Source organism: Citrus clementina, unplaced genomic scaffold (genome assembly GCF_000493195.1).
Source record: "Citrus clementina cultivar Clemenules unplaced genomic scaffold, Citrus_clementina_v1.0 scaffold_6, whole genome shotgun sequence".
Lineage (NCBI taxonomy): Eukaryota > Viridiplantae > Streptophyta > Magnoliopsida > Sapindales > Rutaceae > Citrus > Citrus x clementina.
In genome coordinates, this window is record NW_006262139.1 from 8,951,549 (window position 1) to 8,962,605 (window position 11,057).

Here is an 11,057-nt window from a genome sequence, read left to right on the forward strand (position 1 = left end):
TCAACTCGCCCACAAAGAGAAAAAAAATAATAACCAAAAGGTGAATGGGACTTGTGGGAAACTCTTGTCCACTTTTAACCATCATTATCATATGACCCACATTATTATTCTTTGATCATCCTCTATAATTGGCGATGAAGATAACTCCTTATCTCCAATTTTAAAATGGATCACCTGTGTTACGTTGAACGTAACATACACACACTCACAGCAAACAGTAACGACCCTATTATTAACACTGTTGTTGTGAGTGTGTGTATGTTACGTTCAACGTAACATAGCACTAATCTTTTAAAAATTATGAATTATCATTGGTTCTACCTTAGTAGTACGGTAGAAAACTCAAAAAGTGAAATGGTCCCTACAACAACAACAAAAGAAACGAAAAGAAGGGTGTACAAAAATTAAATATCTTTTTTGAACTTTCATCTATTTGAATTGTAGTGGTGAATTAAATAAGTTGTTTGAAAATTATTTAGTCACGCTAAAGAGACAAAAGTCAAGAGATTTTGTCATTATCACTTTTAAAAATATCATAATAATATAGCCACGACGCATCCAAATTTATATAGTACAAAATGTGTGACACGAATAAATATTATGCTCTTGTCCTAATTAGTGGAAAATTTGCAAAGAAAATCATTTCATATAAATCATAGGCATGGATGCAGTCTTATTGAGGTAATTAATGTGCCCTCGATAACATTTTATTAAGAGTATTATTGTGGACTAAAATGGTGAATCCAAAACTTGAGCATGTTAAACGACAGCGTTTCGAATATGTTTAATATACTCAGGAGTCATGAGCATGACATGTGATTTACTTAAGTTCAAAACGGCAGGAGCTTATGACGTTTTGGTTAAAAGCTTAAGTGGAACATGTGGAGTGCACTTGGGGTGGAGAATCAAATTAGTTAAAAAGCTGTTAGTCTAGGTGGCGAAAATCTGTGCTTTCTGGGTTTATTATCAACTGTTATATAAGCTGGTTAAAGGAGCAGTTTTCGGCTATGATCTGAGAGCGTGATAGAGAGAGTTATGATAGAGAGAAAGCTTAGTCTTGATCCTAGTTTGTTAAATGTGAACCTAAATCAAACCTTTGAGAAGGAAACGACTTTGTCGTTTCTGGAATTGGATAGGAAACGACAAGGCAAACACATAGATAACAATGCTGAACGACATCCAACTCCCTTCATACAATAGACTTAAGTTACGCACGTGACTTGCATGATCAACTTAAGTTAAACGGTAGCTGCTGATGCCGTTTCAATTTGAAGAGCTGTTATTGACAGTTGGGGTTGGCGGGAGTTTGCTGGGTTTGTTGAAACAAACCCAGAACAAGAGCTGGTAAACAGCTCATGTATCTGGATCCCTTCCGAGGTGTATATAAAGCCCTTAAGGGCTATACTTAGAGTGCATCGTTCCTTGTAGCATTTACTCTAAGACTTGTAATCTGTTTAAGCATAAAGAAAAGCTATGGCTTCTGTTTCTCAAGAGGATGTAGGCTATTAAGCCGAACCTCTATAATCCCTTCTTGCATTTCGTATTGCTTGATTCTTTCTTAAATTCTGTCTCAGTTAAATACCCTTGTTTCTTAATCTGATTTCCAAATTGATACTTCATTCTTGCCTTATCAAGATCAGTGTGTGGTGATTTCTTGGGTATAATAATTAAGGTTCTTCACCCTTAACTGCAACAAATTGGTATCAGAGCTCACATCTCTGAATCTTGTGAACAAGAATGGCAACACAGAGGCTTGACGTGGAAAAGTTCACGGGAGAAAATGACTTCCATCTTTGGAGGCTGAAAATGAGAGCATTACTGGTTCACCAGGGAATTGAAGAAGTGCTGGAAGATTCAAGAACCTCGAAAAAGACCAGCAAAATCAAAGATGAAGACATGCAAGAAGCCATGGACAAAGCTCACAGCACTATAATCCTAAGCCTAGGAGATGGAGTACTTAGAGAAGTGGGAGACCAAACAACAGTTGCAGGCCTTTGGAAGAAGCTAGAGGATTTGTACACAAAGAAATCTTTGACAAAAAGATTGAGTACAAAGAAAAGGCTCTACACACTTCAGATGGAAGAAGGCAGCTCTTTGACTACTCACATTGATAACTTCAATAGGATCATTTTAGATCTAGAAGACATTAATGTGAAGATTCAAGATGAGGATAAAGCCATTATTCTGTTATCTTCATTACCACCCTCTTATGAACATTTTGTTGACACTCTCTTGTATGGTAGATAATCTCTGGCTATGCAGGATGTCAAGGAAGCTTTGAGTTCTAAAGAAAGCTCTAAGAAATCAGAAACAAAAGATGGTGAAGGGTTGACAGTAAGAGGGAGACCAGAGAAGAGAGATGGCTGGAAAGGCAAAAAGAAAGGAAGATCAAAATCAAAGAACAGGGCCTTGAAGTGCTTCCACTGCCACAAGGAAGGCCACTTCAAAAGGGATTGCCCTGAGAGAAAGATTAAGCCTAAGGATGCTAACAACAAAAATGGAAATGCTGCTGTTGCTTCTGAAGACTCAGATGAGGGATATGACTCTGCTGGTGTTCTGGTAGCTTCAAACATGGAAACTGAAGGTAAATGGGTTCTTGACTCTGGCTGCACCTATCACATGTGTCCCCATAAACACTTATTCAGTAGCTATCAACCCTTTGAAGGAGGTAAAGTCTTGATGGGTAATAATGCTTCCTGTAAAGTCATTGGTATAGGCTCTGTTAGATTGAAAATGTCTAATGGTATAAATAGAGAACTGGATAATGTAAGGCATATTCCAGAGCTTAAAAGAAATCTAATTTCTCTAAGCATGTTAGACAAGGCAGGGTGTTGTATCAGACTTGAATCAAGCTCCTTAAAGGTTATTAAAGGGTCTCTGATACTGATGAAAGGTGTAATGCAGCATGGTTTATACATACTACAAGGAACAGCAATAACTGGGGATGCTGGGGTAGTGATAAAACAAGATCAAGACAAAACATTACTGTGGCATTTCAGGTTAGGTCATGTAAGTGAAAGTGGGCTGAAAAAACTGGAAAAACAGGGAGCTCTAGGGAGTGATAAAATAAGTACTGTTGGTTTCTGTGAGAGGTGTATCCTAGGAAAGTCCTCAAGAACCAGGTTTAAAACTGCAGTGCATAATACGAAGGATACTTTGGATTATATTCACTCGGATCTGTGGGGACCAGCACAGATTGAATCTCTAGGTGGAGCTTGTTATTTTTTGTCTATGATAGATGACTTTTCTAGGATGGTATGGGTGTATCCAATAAGGAGCAAAGATCAGGCTTTTGAAAGATTCAAAGCCTGGAAAACCTTGATAGAAACTCAGACAAATAGAAAAGTCAGAAGGGTTAGAACAGATAATGGACTTGAGTTTTGCAATAAACAATTTGATGATTTGTGTGAAAAGAGTGGAATCCAGAGACACAAAACTGTTAGGCACACACCACAACAAAACGGTTTGGCAGAAAGAATGAATAGAACACTAATGGAAAGAGTTAGATGCATGTTATTTCATTCAAAGCTACCAAAGACATTATGGGCTGAAGCTTTATGTACAGCCTGTTACCTGATAAATAGATGCCCCTCAACTGCAATAGAACTTAAAACACCTTATGAAGTTTGGTCAGGGAAGTTAGCTGACTACACCCAGTTGAGAATTTTTGGCTGCACTGCTTATGCTCATATCAAGCAAGGCAAGCTTGAACCAAGGGCATTGAAATGTGCTTTCCTAGGGTATCCTAGTGGAACTAAGGGTTACAAGCTGTGGTGTGTAGACCTCAAACCACCTAAGTGCATAATAAGCAGGGATGTAATTTTCAATGAGTCTGAGATGCTGAAAAATCAGACTTCTGCTCAAAGCACAATCCAGAAAATCCCAGGTGCAGAGACACCTCACTTTGAGGTGGAGCTATCAAGAACTGAGGATGGTAAGAACACAAGTCACACTGGAGAAACTCAAGGCTCAGATGAGACCAGTGCTCAATCTCAAGAGCACATCTCAATACAAGATTATCAGCTTACCAGAGACAGACAGAAGAGACAAGTAAGAGCACCAGAGAGATTGGGATATGCTGACTTAATAGCATATGCCCTGACAGCAGCACAAGAGGTTAATCAAGAGGAGACAAAAACTTATGAAGAAGCTGTGGCATGTAAAGAATCAGCTCAATGGATCAAGGCCATGGAAGATGAGATGGATTCTCTATATAAAAATGGCACTTGGAAATTGATTCAAAAACCAGAAGGAAGGAAAGTTGTGGGCTGTAAATGGGTCTACAAAGTAAAAGATAGAATCCCTGATGTTGAACCCAAGAGATTTAAAGCAAGGTTGGTGGCAAAGGGCTTTACCCAAAGGGAAGGGGTTGATTACACTGAAGTCTTCTCACCTGTAGTCAGACACACATCAATAAGAATTATTCTGTCACTGGTAGCTGTTTATGATATGCATCTTGAACAACTAGATGTTAAAACAGCCTTTCTACATGGTGATCTACAAGAGGAAATTGTAATGTCACAACCTGAGGGCTTTGTGAATGCTCAACACCCTGATTGGGTCTGCTCACTACAAAAATCTCTTTATGGGCTCAAGCAGTCTCCCAGACAATGGTACCTGAAATTTGACAGCTACATGCAATAACTGAACTTTCAGAAATCTAGTTATGATTGTTGTGTATATCTCAGAAAGACCTATGGGGAGGAAGTGATCTATCTTGTCCTGTATGTTGATGACATGCTTCTGGCCAGTAAAAGCATGAAGTTGATTAATCTGCTAAAGCAACAACTCAGAGATAAGTTTGACATGAAAGATCTTGGCCCAGCAAAAAAGATCTTAGGTGTTGAAATGATAAGGAACAGAACAGCCAGGACATTATTTCTTTCACAAGAAAAATATGTCAACAAAGTTTTGGAGAAATTTGGGATGCTGAACTGTAAACCAGTATCCACTCCAATGGCAGCTCATTTCAGGTTGTCAAGTCAGCAGTGTCCAAACACTGAATCAGAACAAACTGAAATGTTGAAAACACCATATGCTAACTCAGTGGGCTGCCTAATGTATGCAATGGTCTTGACAAGACCTGATTTGTCATATGCAGTAAGCCTGGTCAGCAGGTTTATGTCAAACCCAGGTAAAGAACATTGGAGGGCTGTGAAATGGATACTAAGGTATCTAAGAGGGACTACAAGCTATGGTCTGTTGTATGGAGGGGAGAGGGCCAACTACAATCTGGTTGAGGGGTCTGTTGACTTTGACTATGCAAGAGATCTAGACAACAGAAGATCACTCACTGGTTTTCTTTTCACACTTAATAACTGCACAATCAGCTGGAAAGCATCACTTCAAAGTGTAGTAGCCCTATCTACAACAGAGGCATAATACACAGCTGCTGCAGAGGCCTTCAAAGAAGCAATATGGTTAAGGGGCATGATAAATGAATTGGGGTATGAGCAATCATCCATAGCAATTCTATGTGACAGTCAAAGTGCTATCAGTTTGAGCAAAAACCAAGTCCATCATGAAAAGACTAAGCACATCGACATCAAGCTCCATTTCATAAGGCTGGAAGTCTCTAAAGGCACTGTGAAACTTGTGAAAGTTCATACCAGTAACAATGTTGCTGATATGTTGACAAAGCCAGTTCCAATAGCTAAGTTCGAGCACTGTTTAAACTTAGCTGGCATCTGCAGAATATGAAGATGCAGAAACTCGAGAAGAAGAAGCTGTAGGAAAGTTGTGATTCAGATTCAAGGTGGAGATTGTTAAATGTGAACCTAAATCAGACCTTTGAGAAGGAAACGACTTTGTCGTTTCTGGAATTGGATAGGAAACGACAAGGCAAACACACAGATAACAATGCTGAACGACATCCAACTCCCTTCATACAATAGACTTAAGTTACGCACGTGACTTGCACGATCAACTTAAGTTAAACGGTAGCTGCTGATGCCGTTTCAATTTGAAGAGCTGTTATTGACAGTTGGGGTTGGTGGGAGATTGCTGGGTTTGTTGAAACAAACCCAGAACAAGAGCTGGTAAACAGCTCACGTATCTGGATCCCTTCCGAGGTGTATATAAAGCCCTTAAGGGCTATACTTAGAGTGCATCGTTCCTTGTAGCATTTACTCTAAGACTTGTAATCTGTTTAAGCATAAAGAAAAGCTATGGCTTCTGTTTCTCAAGAGGATGTAGGCTATTAAGCCGAACCTCTATAATCCTTTCTTGCATTTCGTATTGCTTGATTCTTTCTTAAATTCTGTCTCAGTTAAATACCCTTGTTTCTTAATCTGATTTCCAAATTGATACTTCATTCTTGCCTTATCAAGATCAGTGTGTGGTGATTTCTTGGGTATAATAATTAAGGTTCTTCACCCTTAACTGCAACATAGTTGTTAGCTCTTGCATTACTCTATAAAGATTACTTGAATCATCAATAAAGCTTGCTCTGTGAGCTTCTCCCATGGATGTACATTGTGCTTCTTTGCACAATCGAACCACATAAATCTCTGTTTTTTCTTTTTCTTTTGATTAGCTTCTAATTCTTGTTCTGATGTGTTCTGATTACAGCTATTTTCGTTAAGAGTTCTATTAACACTTAATGCTTGATTGTTTGGGATCTTAGCATCTTGTTGGTCTGATTTGTGATCTTGGGCAGTGTTTGGGTTGCTAATCTATTTCTACAGCACCCAATTCACTACAATTATGATGGTAATAAAGATATATGAAAGAAAGAAGCTTAAAAGAGTTTCATTATTAATTTATTTTTTAGTCATCAACGTGTTTTTATTCTTATTCTTTACTAATTACTTGCTTTCCTACAATATTAAGAGTTAGTTTTTTTTTTTTTTTTTCTAAAGCACCCAAGATTAGTAAGTCCAACTAAATCCAGTTGAGGCTGGAAACAGTGCAATATTTTTTTAGAGAGAAAAAAAGAAAGAAAGAATTTATTAGGTGACCAGCTAATTAGACTTACTCGATTAATTACTTGAAAGTCATTTGATTAAGTCGTTAGGCATATGCAACGCAATGTTGCAATTATTGGATTACCGAAAAATAAAAAAGATTACACATACATTGAAGGAAACGGCATTACTTTGTCTCAAATTCCGGGTTCTTCCATATTCGAGCCAGCTGGGCAAGTGATTTGGTAGAAGATCCATCTGGGCTCAAAGCATTTGCGGCTGCATCCTTTAGTGCTCTCATCTTCTTCCTTAGCAACTTCCCTTCTTCTCCTTGAATCAAGCCCTTTGCATAATTGGCTATATCTTCTCTGCCCACCAGACCATTTTCATTGACTTTGACCCTAAATGAGACCTTCAAATCATCAGTCAGAAGCACAGCGTTCATCTTTTGTTCTGAATAGAGTGGCCATGCAATTATTGGCACACCGTGCACTATGCTTTCCAAAATCGAGTTCCATCCACAGTGACTCAAGAACCCTCCGGTCGAGCCATGGCTCAGCACCTGAGCCTGAGGAGCCCAAGAGGGCACCACTAGACCCACCCCTTTAGTCCTGTCCAGGAACCCTTTCGGTAAAAAATCAAGAGGATCTTTCATGCTCTGGACGCTAAAATAAGTGGCATTTGCTGCTTCCTCGTGTGGGCTCTTAGCAACCCACAAGAATCTTTGCCCACTCATTTCAAGTCCTAAGGCCAATTCATTTAACTGCTCCTGTGATAGCGTCCCACCACTACCAAAACAAACAAATAGAACTGACTCACTTGGCTGCTCATCCAACCACTTCAAACACTCGAGGGATCTATCATTATTAGTCTCATTGTTTGATCCGGTCTGAATCAACGGTCCAACCGGATAAACCGGAGGAGGCTTAAAACTCGATTCTCCTTCCATTAAAGCCTTGAAAGGCCCCGTTTCCAATTCCATAAAACTATTAACCATAATCCCAGCTGCTAACAGATACTGTTTGCTAAAGCTTAAAAGAAATCGATATGTCTCATTCTTTCTCTGTTGGAACCCATCTGCAAAATCACGCCCGTGAACCGGGACACATCCGGGCAACTGGACCGGTTCAGGCATGTCCCTATACTCACAGCTAAACTTAACATCAAGCTCAGGTAAATGGAAGAGAAAAGACAGTGCCATGGCCGTTGTAGTAAAGAAAACATAAGCAGGAACACCGACTTCATTTGCCACATCGAACGCAGCCGACCCAAAAGGATCAACAACTAGAGCAACTAGCCGAGTTGACTCGGCTAACACCTTGAGAGCATCCCTTAGTGAAGAAAGGGAGCGAACGAGGGTGAGGGTGATCCGAGTTTCTATCTGAAAGTCGTCAGGCAAGTCATCAAAACTCACAGGAGGAAGAAAGATGGTGGAAATGGAAGTGGGTAGGGATTCGAGGACCTGTCTTATTGTTTGAATGGATGAGCCTGTGCCATCATCGATGGTGGGGATGAATATGGTAACTAGAAAGTTGTATTGATGTACTAGTCGCTTGGCTAACTCAACTAGGGGAATTAGGTGACCTATGCCTGGCGTTGGCACCATGGCTACATAGGCACGAGGTATTTGTTTTGATTTTTGGGTCTCCATTTTTATCGGGTTTCTTTTGAAGTAGTGATGTAATTGAGATATATTTTCTTCTGGGAAATCAAGGTTTGTAACTAAGTATATGGAGGGCAAAACCTTGTCTGTGTTGGGTGCACTATTCTGATCAAGTGGTTTGCACAATTATAGAGGAACATCTAATTGGTCTATGAGTCCCATAATAAGAACCAGAAATTTTTTATTTTAATTTTTAAACGTTATGAATTATTTGCATTATTGTGTTTCATCGTGTGGACCCATAAACCGACGCACGCACCACATCAACCGCAGAAGTCCTTCTCTACATAAATTCGATGTAAACTACAAAAAAAATTGATCTATTGTGATGGAAAAAAATTATCTTTATATATATAAAATCTGTCACAAAATAAATTTAATGACATACTATATATCGTTGTTTATGTGTCGCATTTGCCACCGTCACTAATACATTTAGTGGCAATTAGTAAATAATCGCAAGTATTATGTGTCACTAATACACATCTTATAGTGACAAATATAAGTTTATGACAAGTAAGGACAAAAGCAAAAACCTGTCACTAAAATCATATTTTTAGACATATAAATCTGTCATTATTTTGATACTAGGGGCTATTAATGTGTCATTATGTTGATACTAGTGACTGTTAATGTGTCGTTATTTATATAGTTAGAGATAATTAAATTAGTCATTGATGATCATTGTTGACAATGAAATGTGCCACTATAGATTCAATTAGTGACAATTTATTTAGTCATTACCAAATTAAATATGACACTTGAATGTATTGCTATTAATATCATTAGTGACAATTAATTCAGTCATCTCAATAGTGATGTAAAATTTTGTCTCAATGAATATATTAGTGACATCAAATCAGTTATTATATATTTAAATTTTGTAACAATTTAATCTGTCACAAAATATTTGTCCCTAATGTTTGACATAAGAGATAATACAATCAATGCATATGTGACAAGCGTGACTGATTTTAATTTATCATCATATGAATGAAATTTAATAAAATAAATACATAAATATTATAATATTATTTTCTTATTATATAATTGATATGATACTTCTGATGTATTCTAAAAGTTTTTCAAGAGTGATTCTTACATATAGTTTGCAACCTATATAAGTATAGCGGAAGCATTAAAAGTCATAAACATAAAAATGTTTATATAATATACAAATCCTCACACAACATAAGATTTTAAAATGCAAAAAAATTACAATGAGTACAAAATTTAGCAAGCAAACCAGTTTTTTACTATGTCAAACTACATACATATTTATATATATTGCAAATGCATGATATGCAATTGTTTGTTGAGAATATCGTAAAATAAATCCATCAATATCTCATACTTTCACATTTTCTTTCAAATCACTTATTTTAACTACATTTATTCAATTATCGCTTAGTAGGTTTCTCACTGAATATCTAGACTTTCATATAACACCATTTTGGACTTCACGCAAGCATCCTTCACCCACTTCTCTCTTAACATAATATATAATGTATCTAGTAAAATAAGTAATGAATTCAAGCACCCAAGGAAAAAAAAAAGAAATTTGTTTACTTTCATCCTTAAGAATTAATTCGCTAAAAATCCACTTTCTCATTTTATAAAAGACAAAATGCACATTCATGCTTATTCCAGTAGCCCTTCACATATACATATGTCCATGTATACAATCACACTTAACACATAACAATACATGACATAGACACATGGGTAAAATCACATAAATTCATATCCATATACATAACAAAAATAGACTTTTCAATTATGTCAAACACATACTTATTTTTATTGTAATTCATTTAGAAGCTTGGTTTACTTATTTCTTCTAGAGTCCATAAGTAACAAAAGTGTATCAAAATCTTTGGTCTAAAATGAATATATAATAAATATTCTCTTAAGATACACGAATAAGATCATAATTATAAAATCCAATGTCCTCAAATTCCTCATTATAAACACCTAATAAACTCAGCCTAAAAAAATCTCAATACTTGTTCTAAGATGGAATAGGCCCTATTCTCTAATTTTTAATAAATTATTCCTTTATCGGAAAAAAAAAAATCTTCAATCTTTTAGAGAACATGCTGACATATTGAAAATTTAGAATAAAAGTTCCATACCTTAATTCCTTCAAAAACTACTAAAAAATATTTTTGTTTCAGACTTCATTAAAACTCTCAAACTATTTATTGTTTTGAACATACTCACTTTAAAAATACAAAACAATTTATCCTTTTATCATAATAATCATGAAAAGTTTCATAACCATACTAGACAAATATACAAATCACTATTCCAAATTTCATAATTTTTAAAAAAATCTAGGTATTGATAAAATGATTTTGCAATTCATGATCTTCACCAGAAATAGAAATTTCTAAAGTTTTAAGACTTGCATTTTAAAAATCATAATAAATTGAATTTTTATATGATTAGTTTTTTTTCAAAACATTCTTGAAAATGTCTAGTTTAAC

At 36.6% G+C, this 11,057-nt stretch overlaps 1 protein-coding gene across 1 annotated transcript; it reads right to left on the reverse strand.

Moving 5' to 3' along the window:
- Window positions 1-6,984: 6,984 nt before the first annotated feature.
- Window positions 6,985-8,720, reverse strand: LOC18038656 (hydroquinone glucosyltransferase). Its single transcript, XM_006428598.2, has one exon. It carries the CDS (start codon window positions 8,554-8,556, stop codon window positions 7,093-7,095), a length of 1,464 nt encoding a protein of 487 aa, XP_006428661.1. The 5' UTR covers window positions 8,557-8,720; the 3' UTR covers window positions 6,985-7,092.
- Between the last annotated feature and the right edge of the window lie 2,337 nt (window positions 8,721-11,057).